The sequence below is a fragment of the Vipera ursinii genome (genome assembly GCF_947247035.1).
Source record: "Vipera ursinii genome assembly, chromosome: Z".
Lineage (NCBI taxonomy): Eukaryota > Metazoa > Chordata > Lepidosauria > Squamata > Viperidae > Vipera > Vipera ursinii.
In genome coordinates this window covers 46,345,776-46,370,119 of record NC_139517.1, presented here as the reverse complement: position 1 = coordinate 46,370,119, position 24,344 = coordinate 46,345,776, and the positions used below count along the sequence as shown (strand labels likewise).

General features: G+C 41.5%; 1 protein-coding gene across 1 annotated transcript in view; it reads left to right on the top strand.

Moving 5' to 3' along the window:
• Positions 1-4,652: 4,652 nt before the first annotated feature.
• The window catches only part of ACE (angiotensin I converting enzyme), a gene marked incomplete at its 5' end in the record, with an annotated part of 45,314 nt that continues 25,622 nt past the window's right edge, over positions 4,653-24,344 (top strand). Inside the window, 3 exons of the mRNA XM_083377248.1 lie at positions 4,653-4,868; positions 14,400-14,567; positions 20,163-20,256. Coding sequence (XP_083233374.1) covers positions 4,653-4,868; positions 14,400-14,567; positions 20,163-20,256 — 478 coding nt within the window. The remainder of the gene's footprint in view (positions 4,869-14,399; positions 14,568-20,162; positions 20,257-24,344) is intronic.

Below are 24,344 nucleotides of genomic sequence, written 5' to 3'. Positions count from 1 at the left end.
AATCCTACTGAAAAGATATATATTTATAGCAAACAAAACACTAATTTTATATTTTATTGACTAAGGGTGGATTCATATGCTTCCTCATTTTCTGTATCTTTTTTTACTGACCCCTGTAGAAGGGAAATTGTTGACACTCAACTCTGAACTAATTCTTAGCTTTTAAGAATTTGTTTAAGAGGACATAAAAGTTCATGCCATGTCTTAATGCCACCAGGGCCCTCTTTCTAAGCAGGTTCCTGTATGAGCAACCGACAGCTTAATTTTTTTGCAGGTGCAAATCTTTTTCATGGTGAGGGAATGAGCTCACAATGACCTATCATCAGCTACGTACCAGTCTGCATGAGGCTGTTCCCTAAGCAAGCTAAATGCTGACAGAACACTTTGTATCATGTTCCAATTTATGTTTTCTAACTTAAGTCATATTATGTCTTTGATTGAGAATATTGAGATACAATATCAAAAATGGGAGGAAACTTTAAAAGATAACAGGTGGAAAAGACTAAATCAGAAAAATTTAAAGGAGAATTGATAAACAACAAATGATGAAGAAGACAAAATTATATGAAATATCCCCCTCCCCAAAGGGAAGTTCCTGGGGCAAAGCAATCACACCTTTGTTCCCAAAAGGCTCCTGTTAGTTATGTTCACATTCATATTATTTGCTCCTTCTTTAAAGTGATTTTAAAACACTTTAAAACAAATTTTAAAACACTATGAAGGGGGCACTTGGCTATGATAGAATTGCTAGACCTGAGTTACAAAAATCCGTATTTTTTTTCTACCAGATGGCACCTTATGCCAGGTAACTGTTTGGATAGTACTTCCTTTTTCCAAATGCAGAGAAAAATAGTCTCTTCTTTACTATTTGTTCAAAAAAATGTTTAAAAAAATAATAAGGAAAAACAAGATGTCTAAATGATTTTGCTATATTATCTATCACAGCCAAATCTGTAATTAAAGGATAATATAGGAATGAAGAATCTCTTGTATTCATTAGAAAATGTTACACAATTGTTCCAGAATTACAGAATAAATGAATCTAAACTCCATGGTAGGCCAACAATTTTTTTAGGCCCAATTGAACTGGCACAAGCAAATATGCAATATTTCAATTTTCCTAGAAATTTTTATTGGGGAGACAGTACAAAAATTAGAAAATAAGTTAAAATCTATTCAAATTATGGTTAGAAAGTCAGTGTCAGATTAGATCTCCAGATACAATCTACAGACCATGCACTGTCACTGGTAGTTATTGCACATATCAGGGATGTCCAATCTTGGCAACTAGGACTGGTGGACTTCAGCTCCCAGAATTCCTGAGGCAGTCATGCCATTTGGGGAATTCTGGGATTTAAAGTCCACAAGACTTAAAGTTGCTGAGATTGAACACCTCTGATCTAGATTGTACCAAGGGTTCTAGGGGGGAAAAACCAGGAAAACTGCTTTCCCCACTCCAAGACAGAGGAATTATTTCCTGATAATTCTCCAGGTCCAATGAAGAGTACAAAACAGTAATACCTAGTGAATATTGCATTCATTCAAAAGAACATTTATAAATCTGGAGTAAGATATTAAACTGTTGATAATGTTGAAAGAGAAAGATTTAGGTAATATTAGAGCTTTCTGAATTTGCTTTCTTCAAATATGTGTTCTTTAAAAATAAAATAGATACTGTTTTCGTTTAAAATTTGGTTTGATTAATACATGTATTCAGTAATTTTGTTAGCCTTTTAAGACCTTCACAAATCATGGAAACGGAATTACTGTCTAATGTGTTCAACAGAGTACATCTTGCACATATTTAATAATACTTACTGAATTGCACTATTTAATAGATTAGTTCAATCTGTCACTTTTAGATCTTAATTCTAAATTATATTCATTGCCTTGATAGACAACCCACAAGAGTGGAGAATGCAATTCTCTAAGTTTTGTAAAACCTCTCCACAAATTCATCTATGCCAGTTTTTAAAATATATGGTGCTTTTACAATGAATTAGGACCACAACTCTCATAAATCATAACCCCAATTATTCAGTGTTTTTAAAGGATCAAGCCTACTTTTAGTGACCTACTTTGGGAACTGCTTTGATAATTTCAGACAGAAAATCAGTGTATAACTGATACATTAAGCTAACAAGACTTTTTTTTAATTAGACAAGCTAATTACTTTCTTTGGAAATGAGATCAAATACATATTGCAGTTAATACTTTGAGATGTAACTCTCAATTCTAACTGGAAGCGTGAGTTAATGAGTTAATGCGGTATGTGTAGGGGCATGTGAGTTCTTACAAAAATTTTCCTATCTCACTCATAGATAATTTACTGGCCACAGAGGCACAAGGCCCAACTTCTCCCCCTTTGCTTTTTTTCACTCTGTCACAGGTGGCAAAGAGAGATATGGTGCCCACATTCTCACATTCAGTGGACTCACAAGATTTTCAATTGTACTGACTATGTCAAAGTGTAGAATGTGCTTAGAAAAAGGGGGATATCAGAACCTCTCATTACACTCGTGAAACAACTATACAGATGGACAGTGAAAAAAGTTAGACTCGAATTCAGCCAGGAGTGAGAAAAAGCTGTACTGATTTCCCCTTTACTTACTTACCTGCTTACTTACTCACTTACTTAATCTACATGCTCGAGAGAAGATAGATTGGAAGAAGATGAGCATGATTTTAAAAATGAAAGAAGAAACATTAACAACCTGCACGATGCTGATGACACTACCCTGATAGCTGGACATGCAAGTGAATTGAAGCTCTAATTGAAGGAGTGCAGTGAAAACTGGAGCTAACATTAAATCAAATTAATAAATTAAGACCAAGCTAAGGACAACCAGCCTTGGAACTGACAACGAAGAAAGAACAGAAACCTTTGGCCTTAAGACTGAAGATCAATAATAAAGGAACCAGCAGTTGAGAAATAGGTTGCACACTAGCACTTGGAAAGATAGAAAGGAAGGCCTTGGAAAAGATATCCTGGTGCCATTGGTCAGAATCATGCAGGCAATGTTTTCTCTATTATAATGGCCTATGGATGTGAAAAGAGAAAAAGACTGCTGGAAGTACGATGGATAGCCAAGAAAATGAACAAATGGATCATTGAACAAATTAAACCATAGTTCTCTAACTTGAATCATAATTGACCTACCTCAAATAATCTTATTTTAGAGACATAATTGTGAAGACCTAGGTTTTTGAGAAGTTCATAATTTGGGGAAGGTTGCAGGAAAGAGGAAAAGAGGACAGTGCCAGCAAGCTAGATAGATTTAGTTACATTGATAATGGGTTCATTTTTGAAAGATCTGAAGGACCAGACTGGGGATAGAAGATCCTGGAGAAAATCCATCTGTGTGAATGCTAAGAGTTGACACCGATTTGATAGCAAATATAGATGTAAGTAACATATAAAAAATTCTGTTCTCATCCATATGGGTGGTATGTGTCTTCCTCAACAGTGGGCCCTCTACCAGAGGCCTGGAAATTTGCACAGGATTTCAGCTGCTCCTGGCACTGCACTCTTTTGGACAGAGAGCTCTGATGTTGTTTCTGTGATCTGTTGAAGACATTCACCCAGTTCAGGAATTGCAGCACCACTGGGACCACTTTGGCCTTTACTTTCCACATCCTCTCCAGTTCCATATTCAGGCCTTGGTACTTCTCCAGTTTCTCATTCTCCTTCCTGAGGTTGCTGTCAATTGGCACTGCTACATCTATATTGACAAAACATACACACAAACACACAAAACACCAACTTGATGACACCTTGTGTGTGTATGTGTATGAGAGCTCATCTGCTTATTCTGCAAAAGACACTGTAGTTTCGCTGTCCAACCTCCACCCATAAAACTCTTACCTTCAGGCCAAGTAACCACAGGCAGGAAGCAGTCATTTTCAGATAAATGGTTTCTCCTGGAGGATTAGGTAGGAATTTCCAGCTCTACACCTTTCAAGTTGACAGAAGCAACTTTTCCCCATACACTGGGCTAACTCAGGACTCTTTGCACCTGGCGCAAAGAACAGGCTGGAACTTCCATCCCTTGTATCCCGACCAATAGGCTATGGTAATACCTGACTACTTATTTCAACCGTATGAGCCACCACATGACCCAGGAGGCTGTCCAGGGGGGGGGGGGGTTGAAGGCAAGGCAGTGTATTCACAGGTGAAGGTGAGGGGTCAGGGAATTTTGGAGGAATAGGGGGCATCCTGCATTTGCTGGCTGAGACACATTCCTCACAGCAATAGGTTCACTTTGCAGTCTTTTGTTCTTCCCTGAAGTCCTCCCAACTGCCCATTTCGCTTCTGCTGCTTCCCGCCTGACCACAGTTCTTGATTTTCATTTTTTTCCCCTGAAAGTGCGAGATGTTGTTTTTTTCTTCACCCGCCCTCCCACTGAGGGGACCTGGGCAAGGCGAGGGGCTGTCCTTTCAGCGGGTGACTTGCCACAGCCGCAGCCGCTGGCATGACGGTTATAGCTTCAGAGTCGCTGCTGAAAGGCGGGCAGGGCACCCGAAAGCCGAGGCAGCCTTCCAGTTTATCTCCCTCAAGCTGAGCGCGGGGAGGCGCCGTGGGCAGGGTCTGAAGGGTGAGCGGCGTTTATAATCTGCTGCTCGCAGGGACAGTTCTGCGCCTCCTTGCCAAGATGCCTCCGGTGGCGGGTTTTTTCCTTTCCATCTCCGTTGGGGTGGCACTCGCCTTGGATGCCTCCCTGATGCCTCCTAATTACAACATGACCGAGGAAGGGGCCCGCTTGTTCGCAAACGATTATAACACCACCGGGGAAATTGTGTTCTTCGAAAGCATGTCCGCCAGCTGGAATTACAACACCAACCTGACCAGCCACAACGCTCAGAAGCAGGTAAGCAAGCAGAGGTCGCTCCTGACCTCACGCTGCCTCTCAGCGAGCTCCTGTTGTCGCACGAACGGCAGGACAGGACCGGGCTGGATCGGGGGCGACAAGGGGGAGGGAGACGCCTCTCCAATACGACTTTTGTTCTGATATTCTCAGTCCATTTTCTTACCTGTCGCTTTGTCATTCAAAAAAGTGAAAGGTCATACGAGAGAGATCTCTCTCCTCCGTAGACCCTTGGATTTGGTGGTGACGCTAAATGTCCATTTCTACACCTGCATTTGGTTCCTCCAAATCCTTAGCGCTTTACCTATTAGTGCCATAGTGGTTGTGTAATGAAGAGTCCTTTCTGGCCTCTAAGCATGTTAGTCTTCCATTTTTAAACTAAGAAAGCAGTTTGCTTAAGGTGACTTAACTCCACTCATTTTCTGCGAAGGTTTCTCAGAGCAAGTAGCAAAGTAATAAAAAAAAACTATTTTAAAATTAGTAAAACAATAAAACATAGAAAAACATACCAGATAAAACAGCAAAATATAAGCGATCTTAAGTTTAGCAATTTTATGAGAAATTCAGAATCACCTTATCGCTGAACTTACATGAGTTAGCTCACCTTCAGCCATTAATATCTCTGCCCAAATAACATCCAGCTGCTTCTAAGGAGGCTTTGATGCATTTTTTCTCCCTTCCTTCTTTCAATAGCAGAATAAAGCATCTGAAGGAGTCTGGATTATAAAAACCAGTAAATCAGCTAGCTGACAGGAACAAAAATTTCCAGAACTCACTGCTGTCTGCAGTGTTTTCATAGCCACAGGTTAGATAGTTTCTAAACTGTAAAATTAAACAATAAAACATCTACAAATAGGAGAATCAAAACAGAGGAATAGAGCAACTCTCCTGTATAAACAGGCATACATATATTGGGATCTTTTTAGTTTAGAAAAATCTGACAAGATTGCCAGAGAAAGAATGAACTCTGGAATGGGGAAAGTGGTTACAAATTGTCTTATCCTCTTACTCCCTCGTGAGATAAGCTTCATCTACAAAAAAAAATCATTTTAAAAAAGTGATTCAGCCAAAGGTCAAGGAGAGGAACAAAAGGCCTTAGCATATCCATTCTTCTTATACACTTGGACTTCTTGGACTGAATATTACCTATCTTGGCAATGGAAAGTTTGCAAGAGAAAAAGCAAGTTTCAGAAAGCACCAAGAACACAATATCTCATAGAAACTGAGGTTATCTAATGAAATTAGATGGCAAGACATTTAGGATTGACAAAAAAAGATGTTTTCTATATATCCTCATGGGCCAATTTAGACAGATTTAAGAAGCGATAGGCAGAAGGAAGCTATGGCAGTAGAGAGAAATTATGCCCTCTATCCTGTGTGCTTTGTTGTGTGCTAATGGATTTTTTTATTTATTTACAGATCTCATTCTTCCAAAATAGGTAAATGTATCTAGAGAATATCCTCCCTGTCTGTCTTCATTTCTCACAATTCCATAACCTGGTGTTGAATGATGGATGTCAACAGATGAGATTAAATATTAAGCAGAGCAATAGACTGTTCTATGATTGGTGGGAATTAATTCTGGGCATCTAGGATATAGTCCAGGAGTCACAAGGAATTATCTTTGTATGCAATCTTTACAGATTGCTCTTTTGATGTGAAGTAAAGGAGACATTAGTCCAGTTATATTTATGAGAAGCAAGTGACTGCTTCTAACTTGAGTTTCACAAAGTATGATTTAAAAATTCACTATAGAAGATATATTTTAGTAGCAAAGTTGAAAGACTTACAAATAAAATAAAATAAAATGTGGATTGGGTTTTCTATAGCAGGATCCCCAATTCCTGGTCCATGCCAGCAACTGACCCATGCAAGCAAGTGAAGCCCCATCTGCGGGATGCAGGGAGCACACGAAACCATGCCCCCTCCAATACTCAGACAAAACTTTCTCCACGGCCCCTGGTGCCTAAAAGGTTGGGGGCCACTGTTCTATAGGGTGATATTGCAATTAGACAAGTAATTTAGGGTTTTACTCTCTCTCATGTCCCATTTTCAGACATTACTCTGTAAAATTTGTACATGAGCAAAGGACGTAATCTTGCAGGAAATTAAAAAAAGTCAGGTAGTCAAGGACTGATTACCGGTAGCACTTTTCAGTTGATGTTTTGGTAGAAATACAGTTGGATTATCACTAGGGTTAACTAATGAATGGGAGGCATAGTGGCTCAGTGGTTTAAAAGATGCTGCCAAAGGTCTACACTTAGGCAGTTTGAGTCCTACCACTGTGTGATGGACTGAACTCCCATCATTTGCTTCAGCTCTTGCCAGCCTAGCAGTTTGAAAGCACGTAAATGCAAGTAGGTAAATAGATATCACATCAGTGGGAAGGTAACAGTGCTCCATATTCCATAGTATGCTAGGGACTGTAGCATGATGTCATGTTGGACACATGACCATGGAAACGTCTTCGGACAGTACTGGTTCAATAGTTTAAAGAAAAGGAGATGAGCACTGCCCCCTAAAATTCAGCTACAACTAATAGAGTAAAACCTGTGAGGATTCCTTTATCTTTTACCGTAACTAATGGAAGGGTTGACTTGTGTAGCTGTTGGGTACTACAGGGACCCTTGGTGAGTTTTGTACCACTGAGGATTGGATTTAAATGCTGGAGCTTCTGCTTCTCAAGTATTTATTTAAAAATGATAGTTTTTATGATGTTTCAATTTGACTGACTCTAAATATATAAAAGAGTAACAAGTAGCTTTCTTTTAACCCTTTTTCAAATGAACAACTAGAAAAACAACTTTCATCATGCCAGAACATGATGAAAGACAATCAGCAATGTTTCTAAGACAAGAGCTTTAAATTTAGGGACATTTTTCCTTTAAAATGGCTAGAAATTTTATTTTCTTCAAGTATGTGAACTTCAGCCTGTGTTTCCTATGATCTCCCCAGAGGACAAACACCTTAAATGTATGATCCAAATTAATGTATTTATTTCTGGGAAGAATTTTAAATAACATGTTTACCTAATCAGGTAAGCCTAATAATGATTAATTGTGGCTGCAATGTATTTTAAATGAGAGACATATATTAGTAATCAAAAATATTAATCCATAGCAAAGATCTTGGTAACAAAATCATAGAGAAATTTTTTAAAAAGATTTAAAAACTGAAGCTTGCTGTATTTCAACCTTTAGACTATCCAAATATTTCCAAATTACAATTAGGGCTGGTGGGCTGCCTAGCCAGAATGCCTTTCTGATCTGGTGTTCAGAAATGTGGTGTTTTAGCAATAATAAGAAGCAATAAAGACAATAAAAGTACATCGTCTCCTAGATGAACAAAACAATACTTATTTTGCATGTGATTGTATGTAAGATTTCATCTGCTTAAAATGCTGTTATCTAAAATACAAACCAGTTGTCTAAGCTGAAAGAGATGGAACAGCTGAATAATTCTGGAAGCAATTTCTTGATTCTTTGATTTGCTTATTCCCTATTCCGTGTTACTTCTTTCACCATACAGTATGTCATAATACCAAGTAATATTTATCACTATAATTTTTCCTACTTGAGTATGCGTTGAAAAGTGACACTTCGGCCATCAAGGAAAGAGAAGCACAGTTGCTGTTTCCTATTTCCTGTGTCCTGTTTCGCTTACCCACCTCTGCTTTTTGTCATACATATAGAATCAAAAGAGCACAATCTAATAAACTGTAATGAAAGAGAATGCTAAAACAAGACTGAAATATGTTGGGTGTAAAATGGATTAGGGTAAGCATTCAGATTAAAGTTCCCCTCAGCCTACCTAAGTTAAATGGAACTGACAACCTGAACAGTTCCACTTAACTCCAGAATATACTTCCTTTCCACCTCTGATCTTTTTTTTTTTGGTTGGGACTTACTGTATTTATTGGCGTATAACACACACTTTTTCTTCCTGAAAATAGGGGGCAAATGATGTGTGCGTGTTATACGCCGATATAATTTAAGGTTTTTTCCTGAAATTTCCTTTTTAAAATGAGGTGCGTGTTATACGCCGGTGCGTGTTATATGCCGATAAATACGGTAATTCAACACAAAGAGTTAAAAAAAACATTTGTGGTATACTTGATATATAATAAAATACAGACACCTAGCTTTTATAGCCATCAATATGACAGCACTTTTGGTGTTTTTCCAAAAAACTATATAAGGCAAAATCAGCAAGCCAATATAAGCAGATAAGTTTTGTACAATTTAGCTTTTCTTGGCATAGAAGCCAAGAATTGAATGCACCTTTAACTGGGGCCAATAAATGTAGTTTTACCTATTATGCTTGGTAGAAATAAGTGCACATACTTGTACTTCCTCTACTATTTTCCTCCTATGACATAGATGCAAGAAAACGGTAAAAACAATGCTCCAATTTTCAACTAATAATGGTTTGTCATTGCCTAACCCTAGCAAATTCAGCTTTGTTTACAGTTTGCTCAGATAAACTAGGATTCTAATAGCTATTGACAGAATTTGACTTACAGATTGTCATCTATTTCATTTCTGTTTTTTTAAAAAAAATTGGAATACTCTGGAGGATACTTTGCATATTATTTATGCATAAACAGCTTCACTCTGTCCTGTATTTCCAAAAAGATTTAAGAACTAGGAGCAATTAATTTGAGAATAACTTTGCAATTCTTCTGGTCTGATCTTTTTTTCCTGTCCCTCCTTAAAGGTTTCAAATATGGTTAAATTATTTAGCATATACTATATACATTTAATCTTAAAATAGGTATAAACTATACAGAACTAGAGCTTTAATTCAAATGTCAAATGTAAAGTGTATAGAAGTAGCTTCGTAGAAGAAATCAGTCAGTGGTTCACTGACTTTTTTCCTAGTTAAATGCAACATTTTTGCATTCCTAATTTCATTTTCATTGAAAATATTTTCTTCAACAGACTGGAGGTTTTGGGACTTAATTCTGAGATATGCTTCATGCAAGGTAGCATTAGAGAAAGCCAAAAAAGGGCAACTGAGAAGAGCTGGGTGAAAGATAATTGCTTATTTCTGTGGATTCATGAGAGAGGTACACCTCAGACTCAATATCTATGTAGAGGAATTTGATTTAACATGTGCCAACAACCCTGCAAATGAGAACAAAATATTTGGAAATGTATTACCTTTTCATGGGTTTCTGGCAGAACGGATGAAACTGAAGGGGAAATCCAGTAATGAAACCAATGAGTTAATTAGAGAAGGTAGAAGGAATTAGATCCAGGGCCACTGCTCTATCAGCTGAAAAATAGAATCCAATTCCTGATACTAAACCTAGGAATAATGATCGGCAATCTGCATTGGTACCCTCCCCTCTCAGATAGCTTTCTCATGTCTGATTTGTCTGAAGCATTAAGACCATACCCAATGGCAAGAAACCTGAGATACTGATGGAAGAGAATATTTGTAGCTCAGGGTTGAACTGTGTGGTCCTTGGTACTCTCTGAGCTTGGTTATTTTCATGCAGACATTTCATTACCAAACTAGGTAACATCATTATTGTAGAAAGGACCAGCCAGTCTTGGTCTGGATGGTCTTGGTGGATGGTCTTCCTTGATTAAGCTGCTGCTTGCTCTTAGCTTGTTTGTCTGAGTTGGTAGTTGCTTGATTGAGGTATTATTTGATTCTTGATTGCTGATCTAATACACTGGAGGGATTCAGCTGGTTTGTACCACTTCGTCAGAACTGGTAGCTAATTTTTTGTTGCCCAGGTCCAGAATGGACTTCTGGAAGCGGCATCCACACAGAAAACCAGTTATTTACATATTTGAATCCTACCACTGATCTAATATTTTTGGTATTAATCTCTGCTCATCTGGGTTTGATAGCTGGTGAGGAGATGTTTTGGTCTTTTGTTTCCTTTTTGGCTTTTTGTCTCTTTTGAATGGCATATAGAAGCTTTTCATGTCTATATATCTGTTAGTGACTGATTTGCCTGAGTGCCAGGCTGAGTGCAATGATGATTCCCCTAATGGATACTAAGGAACTTTACCTAGGGATTCACACTAGAAAAGCAAGAATATTAGTGTAATTTTAGACTTCACCAGAAAAGCTGCTCACTTGGAGCATTCTCTAAAGCTGCAATTGCTATGCTAAGTTAATTCTTGTACATCTGCTATGGATGGACCAGAGCAGGGATGAATAATCTAATGCTGTCTAGATGGCTAAGGTTGCTGTAATGTATTGGGTTTTGTCTTACTAAAGAGAATCATGTGGGGTTAATTGCTGGAAGGTTGTTTAAGCAGGGAAGCTGGCTAACGGCTCCCAGCTCCTCAGACAACCTGTCTCCAGCGCCACCATTGGCTGCTTCTAGGGCAGCAATAGGTTGTATTAAACCTATTGGCCACCACCTAGAGGCCAGGGTATAAATAGCTGCATTCACAGCCCTGTTCCCAGTTCAGTTCCTGTAAGCAAATAAAGAATTATTCTTGCTGAACTCACTTGCCTCATCTTGTCAATCAAGCAATGAACCCAGTATATAACACTGGCGATGAAGGTGGGATCCTGCTTCTCCAACAGAGCTGAGAGTCACTAGAGGAGAGGCCAAATGCGCCTGGTGTGAAAAGCAATTCCACCCCCCTATGGTCGGCCTAGCACAGCCACGCTAGCAACCATGTGCCCAGAGGACCGGTCCCTGGGCATATGGAGGAGCAGGATAAGAAGATGATGAGCCCCGGACTTCCGGGTGGCACTTCAGCGGCGAGGACAGTAGGATTCGACCACTGGCCCTTCGATCTTGTTGAAGCAGCGGAATAGCCAACAATCAGCTGTTCCGCCACTCGAAAACCCTTCTCCTCGGGCAAAGAGGGGAGGGGGAGCTTCCAGGTAGGGGTAGAGCTCCCCTAGAGCCCCAGAACATTTGTTCTGGGGCATGAAGGGTGAGAGCCCCCCCCGAAGCCTGGAAATGCTCTGGACGAAGGACTCTTCTGCTTTAGCAGAACAAGACGCTGAACCCACTCCTGCCGGATCTGATTGACATCTTGAGTGACGGTAGCAGCAGAGCTGATGCAGGAGCAGTATAAATATGAAGTACAAAGCCAATGGGGAGGTCAGAATCTGTGCTGATTACAAATGCACAATTAATCATGCACTCAAACAGCATGTGTACCCAGTACCAGTAGTAAGCCACATCCTGGCATCCTTGCAAGGTGGTACAATTTTTGCAAAATTAGATTTGGCTCAGGCCTACCAACAGCTTCCTGTAGATGAAGCCACAGCCGTGGCACAGACAATTGTAACCCACCGGGGGGTATTTAAAGTAAAACGCCTGCAATTTGGGGTCAGCATAGCCTCTGACATTTTTCAAGGCATTATGGAGCGAATGCTCAAGGGCATTCCGGGGGTTTGCCCCTATTTCCATGATGTGCTCATCACCGGTGAGTCCACTGAGGTGCTGGAAAGGAGGCTCACAGCCGTCCTTCAAAGGCTGTGCAAAGCCAGGAGAGCCTCTGTATTAGCAAATAAGGAAGAATGTGTACCTTGCATATTACTTTTGTATCTCTGTAAAACTTATAATTGCTATAATCATTCCTTTTGTTATTAAAATATGTGTACATTCTAGGGGGGAGGGGTTTATTGTATTGGGTTTTGTCTTACTAAAGAGTATCACCCATCTCCAGTGCCGCCATTGGCTGCTTCTAGGGTGGCAATAGGTTGCTTTAAACCTATTGGCCACCACCTAGAGGCCAGGGTATAAATAGCTGCATTCGCAGCCCTGTTCCCAGTTCAGTTCCTGTAAGTAAATAAGGAATGATTTTTGCTGAACTCATTCACCTCATCTTGTCAATCAAGCAACGAACCCAGTATATAACAGCTGCAATTTTCAGAATCCTTTCCCAGTGTCCACACTGGCTGAGATCACTGAAAACCCAAACATTTACAACTTACCAACTTTAATAATACAATTGACTAAATTCAACAAATTCATGGGCACTTCTGGAAAAACAGTTTGTAATTGCCTTTTTCAGAATGTTTTCACAATTTCCCAATCACTGGGCTAAACTATTAGTTATTATTATGTCATGATGTAATTACTAACAGGATGCAATTGATGTGAATTTAATGGAGTTTCTACTTGATAGTTACTCTTCAGGTTCTTTGCATATTTGGACAGTGATTTGGCTAGATTCACTTCATAGTAGATTAGCAGAAGTAGAAAAGCAGTGGATTACTATAGTTTGTAGCTTTCAATAAATAAAATGAATGAGAAATGCAATCCATGTAGTATTTTTTTAAGAGAATTGTGTCCCAACATATTCAAATCCAGCTAGGTGGAAGAATAGGTTGGGAAAGTTAAAAAAAGAAGAAAATTATCTGTTACTTTAGGATTAATTTATATGCTGCAAAAAGACTGATTACTTAATTGAGACTATGTAAAATGTGTTTAATCTAGTTATACTGAAAATTGACATTTATATTTCATAAAATGTCTATGTGATATAAGACTATATGTGTGTGTTGCAAAAGGTCCTCTCTGTTCCATCAGATTAGCTATTAGCCTTGAGGGGCTGTCTTCTACTACAAAAATGTGGCTTGGTTCACTCTAATAAGTCACCTTGGACTATTTGCTCTGCTCCAATTGCCTTTGCCATCTTTGCATATCATTATTTAATCACGTGGACATTATACATTGGGTGAGCCAGTTACATAAGTTGTGACCATTCAAAATTTCCAGGTGGAGATCCTTCTGGGCTCCCAATCAGAAACCCAGTTATCCTTCTTTTTCAATGGTTTGACAGAGAGTGTTGCATTAGAGAACACTTTGGCCTGAACTTTGGCCTCATCTCACATTTTTTCAGTTCATGGCTTTAATCCAGGACATGTCTCACTTTGCTCTGTGGTTTGGCTCAGGCATTGTGGACAGTTCACGTCAATGGGGAATTTAAACTGTTTCAAGGGAATATATCCAATTTTATGCTAACTACAGATACAAGCCATTGGTTTTAATTGGTAGATTAATTTAACACCAGCATTCAGTATTCTGGTTGCTAATTAAAATAAGGTAATGTGATCTTGTCACGTATTGATAGGAAAGTTAGAAATAAAAATGAATCATCTATAAATAAAACTTTAATAAGTTCCAAAATAATCAGTCCCTTAATGTCTTTTAATCAAGCCCATTCCAAGTTGTGGTTCATTTTTTGCCTTGTCATGCCTATGGCTCTAAAGAGCTAAATGCTCTACAGTATTTGCTACCAAATTTTCACAAATCCTTAGCCTAGAGCACGGGTGTCATACTCGCCGTGTCACTTGATGTGTCGTGATATATCGTGACTTTTTTCGCATTGCCAGAGCTGGGGTGGGCATGGCCTCTGCAGGATGCAATCGTGGCCTAAAGGTTCCAAACACTAAAGTATATTTAAGGTATTCAGCAACATGCATCTTACTCTTTCACAATCCTGAAGGTGATTCAGCAACTTCTCCAAGCAAGTACTATGGAGAAAAAAACCAAAGTTTAACATATGCACCAAATGTCTTTGTCTTCCACTCCTGTTACAGATAGCAGCTTCTTTGAAAGAGCAAGAATTCACAGAAGTTTGGGGGGAAAAAGCTAAGGAAAATTATGGCAAAATCTGGCAGAACTTTACTGATCCACAACTCAAGAAAATAATCAGCTCCATTCAGACCTTGGGTCCTTCTAATTTACCACTGCAGAAACGGGAAGAGGTAAGAATCAGTATTCTAGAAAGAGGTAGGAATGGAAAAAAAAGATTCTAAGGCTAAAGGAGAAATGATCCTTGGATAATCTAAGATAAGTTATCAATTCCAAAGAATAAAGGAGGGAGGGAAAGTTGAGAGGGTGAATTAAATGAAGGATTCTGAAAGCACATAGGTAATATTCATAATAACATACTGTCTTGGCTGTATTGGTTGGCTATGAGGGACCTGTTCACATATACTTGAAGAGTAATTAGCCAAACAAGTCTGACCCATTCTTTTATTTCTGACCCCAGAGTACATATACAAGAAGGAAGCTGCACTTGCTTTTCTGGCTTATGCTCCATGTTGCAGGCACTCCCAGTGACATGCAGTGTTCACAAAGTTGCCAGGAATCAAGATTGATTTAAAACTGCATACATATAAACAAACCAAATAATGTCAATATAGGAATTCTGATTTTGCATTGAAGGACAGCTCCATCTATCTAAATAATATAATACTCACTATATTTCTGTTTAACTGAAAGACAAAGCTTACAAAAGAAGTATACATCTGGAAGACCAAATGATCAACTAAATTGCCCTTCGCCCTCCCCCCCTCAGAGCCCCTTAGTGTTCTCTGCAGCATGTGCAATCACTTCCCTCTGACATTTAATTGTTTTTATTGCCTCCCTTCTCCTCCTCTCTTTCAAACCAGGGCTCACCCAGAAATTAGCTTCCCTTCATAATAATTTTCTCCAGTAATCTTCTAGATATTTGCCTTCACCAGCAACAATGCTGCCCTCATTGTAACCTATTTTTTGGTGATCAGTCTACTTGACCACTTCATTGTAATGGCCAAGCTGGTATGCATCTTCACTTTTTCAGATTCTTTCAGTGCAAGTCTTTGTGCATATATTCCAACCTACTGATTTCTATGAAAAAAGGCATTTTATATTATTATTATTTTTTTATTGAAAAGTTTTAAAATACAGTTTTCCTTTAAAAAGCCCCCCTTCCCCCTCCCCCCTCCCCCCCACCTCTCCCCCTCCCCCCTCCCTCCTCCCCCCCCTCCCTCCCCCCCTCCCCCCCTCCCCCCCCGACTTCCCAGAGCTAAATACAAGGTATATATATAAAAAAAAAGCAATCATAAACAACCATATACTAACAACTATAAATTCTAAAATCCATCACTCTCTAACTTATATAGGATAAAACAAACCTTAGCAATATTGAATATATATAAAAAACTGAAATAGAAAAAGAAAAAAGAAAACGAAAGAAGACTTATTCGAATGCTACATAAAACTTCTTAACCCTATACTTATTCTGGATAAACTCAATCCATTTTCTCCATTCCATAATGTAACGTTCTTGCGAATAATCTTTCAAATAGGCCGAAATCTTCGCCATCTCTGCCAGGTCGGAAACCTTTGAAGTCCACTCTTCTATGGTCGGCAGTTCCTCTTTCTTCCAATATTGGCCTATCAAAAGTCTTGCTGCCGGGCATTTTATATTATTTTACTTCCCTGTTCCAGCTCCCCCTTCACATTCATTTCAAGCTTTAAAATCTTCCTTTAATTATTCTTTAGTTCTTTCAATAATCAGATTACCAGAGTGAATCAATTGTTAAATAATCCAGAACATTTCTCTTCTGCAGACTGCTTGTTTTTGAGATCTTTAAAGCCTAGTTTTATCAGAAATTCTTCTGTCTTTGAAAGACATTTTCCGTCTAGCTAGGTATCTTCCCAGAAAATCCTAGATACCGGTAATATATATTTTGTGTCTTCAACTCCATCTTGACTCTTGGCATATTGGACAAGTTTCTGCAGTTTTCCTGGCAAGATTTCAGAATTGTCTTGCCATTGCCTTCTTCCTAGGGCTGAGAGAGTGACTAGCCTAAAGTAACCCATCCAGCTAAGGCAGGACTAGAACTCACTGTCTCCCAGCTTCTAGCCTGATGCCTTAATCAATATGTCAAAACAGTACACAGTGGTAGCTGTTTAGCATTTTTATTATATAAGAATGAATATATCTCCCATAAAACTAATGCTGGAAGCTTGTTTCTGGCTGGGCTTAGATAGGGGCCTCGAGTTAAGACATGCTAAGAGGCCCCTGATAAAATTTTTAGCCGGTTATTTTAAGAAGTTAGGGAGGGGGAGGGTGGGGGGGGTAGGGAGGGAATCTTTAACCGGCACTCAGTCTGGTCCTGTTAGAGGTCCTGACGGGACGGGGTCTGGGGAGGTGGCTGCTGGTTCTGGGAATGTGGGGGTAGGGCTTCAAATCCCCACGGCGATAGGGAATGGCAGCAGGTGTTTGCGCGGAGGGCCATATCAACATCTGGGATCGCGCCCCCGCTATCTCCGAGTGGTGGCACGCTCCGACCCTCCGGTTAGCACCCTCTTACCCGGGGATGAGGGTGATCAGGCCCCTGAGCTCAGGTTGGTCTATTTTAACGCTAGATCCGTAGTTAACAAAGCTCCCCTCATCCGGGATCTGATCGAGGAGGAATGTGCGGATCTAGCGTGCATCACGGAAACTTGGTTGGGTTCAGAGGGAGGGGTGCCTCTCACCGAGTTATGCCCACCAGGTTTCCGGGTGCTGCACCAGCCACGGACTCAGGGCAGGGGTGGGGGGGTGGCAGTGGTTATTCGGGAGACCTTGTGTCCTCGTGAGGCCACCATTGTCCAGATGGCCGGGAGTGAATCCCTCCTCTTGAGATGTGGTCCTCGGGTTCAGTTGGGCTTGTTGCTCACATACCTGGCGCCCAGCTGTGTGGCAACAGCCCTGCCTGAGCTGCTCGACACCCTCTCAGGGTTGGCGGTGGAGTTCCCCAGGCTTATAGTCCTGGGTGACTTCAACCTGCCATCACTGGGGGGGTCGTCGGAGTTAGCTCGGGAGTTCATGGCTTCCATGACAGCCATGGGCCTGACCCAGGTTATTGAGGGCCCTACTCACGAGGGGGATCATACTCTCGACCTGGTGTTCCTGTCTGGACAGTGGTTGGATGATCTGGGAGGGGGTTCTCCATCCATCTCCCCTCTGTCATGGTCAGATCATTACCTCCTGAGGCTGGTTTTCCGTCATGCCATCCCCCGCCGCTGGGCGGCGGAACCGACCAGGTGGTTCCGCCCCAGGCGCCTAATGGACCCGGACCGGTTCCAGAGGGCGCTTGGGCCGATACCTATCACCCTTACCCACAGCTCAGTCGATGCTCTGGTGGAGGCCTGGGAAACGGCTGCCACCAGGGCACTCGACTGCGTTGTACCCATGCGACCTCTGACTCGGCGCAGATCCCGTTGGGCCCCATGGTTCTCTGTGGAGCTCCGGGAGATGAAGCGTCGGAGACGAGGTCTAGAGAGCGGTTGGAGATCCAGCCGATCCGAATCCGACCGATTGCAGTTAAGAACCTATATAAGGTCTTATCTTGCGGCGATAAGGACGGCGAAGTCTAACTACTTTGCCGCCCTTGTCGCATCCGCAGATAATCGCCCGGCCGCCCTGTTTAGGGTGACTCGCTCCCTCCTTAACCAGGAGGTGAGAGAGGATCCCTTGCAGGGACGAGCCGAGGAGTTTAGTCATCATCTGGCGGACAAAATCGCTCGGATCCGGACCGGCCTGGACTCTGACTGGGCAGAGTCTGATGTGGAGGAATCAGGCGGTCTTGAGCATGTTATCTGGACTGAGTTCGACCCTGTTTCCCCTGATGATGTGGACAGGATCATGGGGAGACTGAGCTCCACCACCTGTTTGTTGGATCCGTGCCCCTCCTGGCTAGCTTATGCGGCTCGGGAGGGAACACGAGGCTGGTTCCATGCAGTAATAACTGCTTCTTTGAAGGAGGGTGTCTTCCCTGCCGCCCTGAAGGAGGCGGTGGTGAGACCCCTCCTCAAGAAGCCTGCTTTGGACCCGGCTGTTTTAAACAACTATCGTCCAGTCTCCAACCTTCGCTTTTTGGCGAAGGTTGTTGAGAGTGTGGTGGCGCATCAGCTCCCTCTGTTCCTGGAGGAAACTGATTATCTGGACCCGTACCAATCGGGCTTCAGGCCCGGACACAGCACGGAGACGGCATTGGTCGCACTGGTGAATGATCTCTGGAGGGCTAGGGACAGGGGTTGCTCCTCTGTCCTGGTCCTATTAGATCTCTCAGCGGCTTTTGATACCATCGACCATGGTATCCTGCTGCGGCGTCTCAGGGGGTTGGGAGTGGGAGGCACCGTTCTACGGTGGTTCTCCTCCTACCTCCGGGGCCGCTCGCAGTCGGTGTTGACAGGAGGGCAGAGATCCGCCCCGAGGTCTCTCATTTGTGGAGTTCCTCAGGGGTCGGTTCTCTCACCTCTCCTGTTCAACATCTACATGAAGCCGCTGGGCGAGATCATTCGTGGTTTTGGGGTGGGGTATCACCAGTATGCTGATGATACCCAACTTTTTCTTTCCACCCCGAACCAACCCAGTGATGCCCTCTCCGTGATGTCCCGGTGCCTGGAGGCGGTTCAGGTCTGGATGGGGAGAAACAGGCTTCGTCTCAATCCTGCCAAGACTGAGTGGCTGTGCATATCGGCGTCTCGGGTTAACCATGTTATTCCACCTCTAATGATGGGGGGTGAGGTGTTACCCCCCGTTGATAGGGCTCGCAACTTGGGCGTCCTCCTGGATTCACGGCTCAATTTTGAAGATCACATAGGAGCCGTGACCAGGGGGGCTTTTGCACAGGTTCGCCTGGTGCGCCAGTTGCGTCCCTATCTGGACCGAGACGCCCTACGCACAGTCACTCATGCGCTTGTGACCTCCCGTTTGGACTACTGTAACGCTCTCTACATGGGGCTGCCCTTGAAGACCACTCGGAGGCTTCAACTGGTGCAGAATGCGGCTGCGCGAGTTGTAATGGGGGTTTCCCGATACTCCCATGTAACACCTCTACTCCGCGAGCTGCATTGGCTTCCGGTTGCCCTCCGGGTGAAATTCAAGGTGCTGGTTATCACCTATAAAGCCCTACATGGCCTGGGTCCGGGATATTTGAGGGAACACCTGCTGCCGGCATCAAACGCCCTTCGCCCAGTGCGCTCCCACAGAGAGGGTCTGCTCAGGGTTCCGCCGGTGAGAGATTGCCGGCGGGTGACACCCAGGGATAGGGCCTTCTCAGTGGGAGCGCCTGCCCTCTGGAACCAGCTGCCGGTGGAGCTGAGGACTGCCCCCGACCTCCGATCATTCCGCCGGGGCCTGAAGACCTGGCTCTTTCAGCTCTCGGGCCCAGACTGAGGAGGAATTTTTAATTTGGGGTTCTTTTTAACTGACTACAGGTTTAATTTAATACTTTTTAATTTGTTCTTAATTTTTGTATTTTGGATTTTTAATTCCCTGTAAACCGCCCTGAGTCCTCAGGGAATAGGGCGGTATATAAATATAAATAAATAAATAAATAAATAAATAAAATTGTGTGACTTTTTAATTACATATTTAAAATAAAAATAACTACCAAAAGTCCAAGAGGGACAGGTAACTTGGAAATGTTTCTGTGGAGGTATCTATGGTAAAACTGATGGCTATAGACTATATAATGTGAATCTACATGTTGTAAGATTAGACTGTTATTCAAACCTGTACTTTTTAATGCTAATTTCAGTATAATACTATTCTAAGTGAGATGGACAGCATCTACTCCACTGCCACAGTTTGTCTACCAAACCAGAACTCCCACTGCTGGGCTTTAGAGCCAGGTATGTACTTTCTTCTCCACATTAGCCCAGCTCATCCTTTGCAGGTGTTTTGCATGCTTCCTATTATTTTCTGGACTATGAGAGCATTGATTTATAGTAGATTATGGCTTCTGAGACTGCCAACTGTTAATCTATATGTTGTAATTACATAACATTTTACATGAAGGTACTCCTTACCAATTGCCTTGTTCTTTGACCTTTTAAATTTACAATGGCACTGAAAAAGTAGATTTAAAAAAACTGTCTTCAGACTTGTAGCCATTGCAATATCGTGAAGTCAAATGATCTTGATTTGAGTCCTTGACAACCACTGTGCATTTATTACAGTTACAATGTCATGTAGTCACATGATCACTATTTGCAATCTTTAAAAGTTGGTTTCTAACAAGCAAAGATGATGGGGAAACCACCAATAATGTCCAAGCCATGGTCATGTGACATTATGTTTAACTATCATGAGTGATATGCTTAATTATCACAGAGGAAATAATGTAAGTTGGGCACAGTCTCGTGATGTTTCACTTGAACACCATGATGCTTAATGACAAAGTAGCTAGTCCCAATATCAGTCATGAGGGCTATCCACAGTTGCAAAAATACTTTAAAATTATATGGTATTTATCATGCTACTTAACAAAAATGCAATTCTGTGATTTTATTCTTTAAGAATGAAATAAATACTCCAAAGAAAAATTGGAGAAAAGAAATTGAGTAGTCTAATCTGGGATCTTATAAACTGGGTCCTCCCTTGAGCTTCAATAATTTACTTTGCCATAAACTGAATCTGTCCTGACAGTTACTCAAATGTAACAATATTAATATTTTTGAAGCTGGCATATTGTAAGAAAATAGTTTTTCCATTGCCAACAAATTCAAAATTACTACTTCCTAATTTGGAAATCCTAGTCTCTATTTTTGAATCAAGTAATATCTGAAAAAAATCAATAACAAACCCAAATTAGAGAATAGAAAGAGACTCATTTTCTCTTAACTATCTACGGAAAGTCTCAATGATCAAGGTCATGGTTGTCCCAAAGGTGCCTTTCCAAAGGCAACAGGACATTCTTATTTTTTTCCTTGGGAACATTTCGCTTCTCATCCTAGAAGCTTCTTCAGCCCTGACTGAATAGTGGGGAATGGAAGGATTTCTATTCTTTGCAATTATCTGGTCATTAGCACTCTGAGGGTTGGTCAATTCTCTGAAAGTCTTTGAGGCTTCTTGTGGGTTTATCTGTATCAGAGTCACCTGAATCAGAGTGTAAAATGGGTATGGAACTTTATGGGACTGCTACGTGTTGTAGACATGAGAGATGTAGTATCCCTTCCCCTCTGTGGAGAGAAGGCTGTTTAATTTTAATATACAGATAGACCTCGACTTATGACCACAAATGAGCCCAAAATTTATGTTGTCAGTGAAATAATTATTAAGTGAGTTTCACCCCATTTTATGACCTTTCTTGCCACAGTTATTAAGTGAATCACTGCAGTTGTTAGGTTAGTAAGTGAATCTGGCTTCCCCACTGCCTTTGCTTGTCAGAAGGTTGCAAAAGCGGATCACATGACCCACTAATCACATAGCATAAATATGAACCAGTTGCAAAGTGTCTGAATTTTGAATACATGACCAAGGGGATGCTGCAATGTCTTAAGCATGCAAACCGTCATAAATCACTTTTTACAGTGCTGTTGTAACTTAGGACGGTCACTAAATGAACTGTTGTAAGTTGAGGACTACCTGTAGATGGCCTATTTAACCCGTCTTTCAAACTAATAGTCCTCTTTGTCCAAAGAGTGGCCTTTGTCTTTCAGATATAGATGGACTGCTGAATTCTGTCCTTATGGGTTTGTTGTCCTGTGTTGTGCCAGGCATATGTGAAGTGGTTGTTTTATTTTCCCAGATCTGCACATGTCTCACTGTATTTTTTTGCAGATTTCTTGCAGCTATTTGCCTCATTTCTGAAATATAATCCCTACCTATGTAACTTCCTCCCCTTCATGGATTACTGCCTTGTCGTGGCGAAGGGGCTTGCGTAATTCAATGAAGCTATGAGCTATGCCGTGCAGGGCCACCCAAGACGGACAGGTCATAGCAGAGAGTTCTGACAAAACGTGATCCACTGGAGAAGGAAATGGCAACCCACTCCAGTATCTTTGCCATGAAAACCCTATGGACAGTACCAAAAGGCAAAACGATATGACGCTGGAAGATGAGCCCCTCAGGTCGGAAGGCGTCCAATATGCTACTGGGGAAGAGCAGAGGGCTAGTACTAGTAGCGCCAGAAAGAATGAAGCGACTGGGCCAAAGCCGAAAGGACGCTCAGCTGTGGATATGTCTGGTGGTGAAAGGAAAGTCCGATGCTGTAAAGATTTTTTCTCCATAGGAACCTGGAATGTAAGATCCATGAATCAAGGCAAGCTGGACGTGGTCAAACAAGAGATGACAAGACTGAACATTGACATCTTAGGTATCAGTGAACTAAAATGGACAGGAATGGGTGAATTTAATTCAGATGACCATCAGGTATACTACTGCGGGCAAGAATCCCTCAGAAGAAATGGAGTAGCCTTCATAGTCAATAAAAGAGTAGGAAAAGCAATACTGGGATACAATCCTCAAAATGACAGAATGATCTCAGTTCGAATCCAAGGCAAACCATTCAATATCACAGTAGTCCAAGTCTATGCCCCAACCACCGGTGCTGAAGAGGATGAAATTGACCGGTTCTATGAAGCCCTACAGCACCTTATAGAACTAACACCAAAAAATGATGTCCTTATCATCATGGGGGATTGGAATGCTAAAGTAGGAAGCCAAAAGATAACCGGAATAACAGGCAAGTTTGGCCTTGGAGTACAAAATGAAGCAGGGCACAGGCTGATAGAATTTTGTCAAGAGAATACGATGGTCATAGCAAACACTCTTTTCCAACAACCCAAGAGACGGCTCTACACATGGACATCACCAGACGGTCAACACAGAAATCAGATTGACTATATGCTCTGCAGCCAAAGATGGAGAAGCTCTATACAGTCAGTAAAAACAAGACCAGGAGCTGACTGTGGCTCAGACCATGAGCTTCTTGTTGCAAAGTTTAGGCTTAAACTGAAGAAAGTAGGGAAAAGCACCAGGCCAGTCAGGTATGAATTAAATCATATCCCCGTTGAATATACAGTAGAGGTGACAAATAGATTTAAGGAATTAGATCTGATAGACAGGGTGCCTGAAGAACTATGGACAGAGGTTCGCAACATTGTACAAGAGGTAGCAACCAAAACCATCCCAAAGAAAAAGAAATGCAAGAAAGCAAAATGGCTGTCTGAGGAAGCTTTGCAAATAGCTGAGGAAAGGAGGGAAGCAAAAGGCAAGGGAGAAAAAGAAAGATACGCCCAATTGAATGCAGAATTCCAGAGAATAGCTAGAAGAGATAAGAATGCCTTCTTAAATGAACAGTGCAAAGAAATAGAAGAAAACAATAGAATAGGGAGGACCAGAGATCTTTTCAAGAAAATTGGAGAGATGAAGGGAACGTTCAATGCAAAAATGGGCATGATAAAGGACCAAAATGGCAGGGACCTAACAGAGGCAGAAGAGATTAAGAAGAGATGGCAAAATTACACAGAAGAACTATACAAGAATGAGCTTAACGTCCCTGATAACCACAATGAGGTGGTCACTGACCTCGAGCCAGACATCCTAGAATGTGAAGTGAAGTGGGCCTTAGAAAAGCTGAGCAACAACAAAGCTAGTGGAGGTGACAGTATTCCAGCTGAGCTATTCAAAATCTTAAAAGACGATGCAGTAAAAGTGCTACACTCAATTTGCCAGCAAATTTGGAAAACTCAACAGTGGCCACAGGATTGGAAAAGATCAGTTTACATTCCAATTCCAAAGAAAGGCAGTGCCAAAGAATGTTCAAACTATCGCACCATTGCACTCATTTCTCATGCTAGTAAAGTTATGCTTAAAATCCTACAAGCTAGACTCCAGCAGTATGTGGATCGAGAACTACCAGAAGTACAGGCAGGATTTCGAAGAGGCAGAGGAACTAGAGATCAAATTGCCAACATACGCTGGATCATGGAGAAAG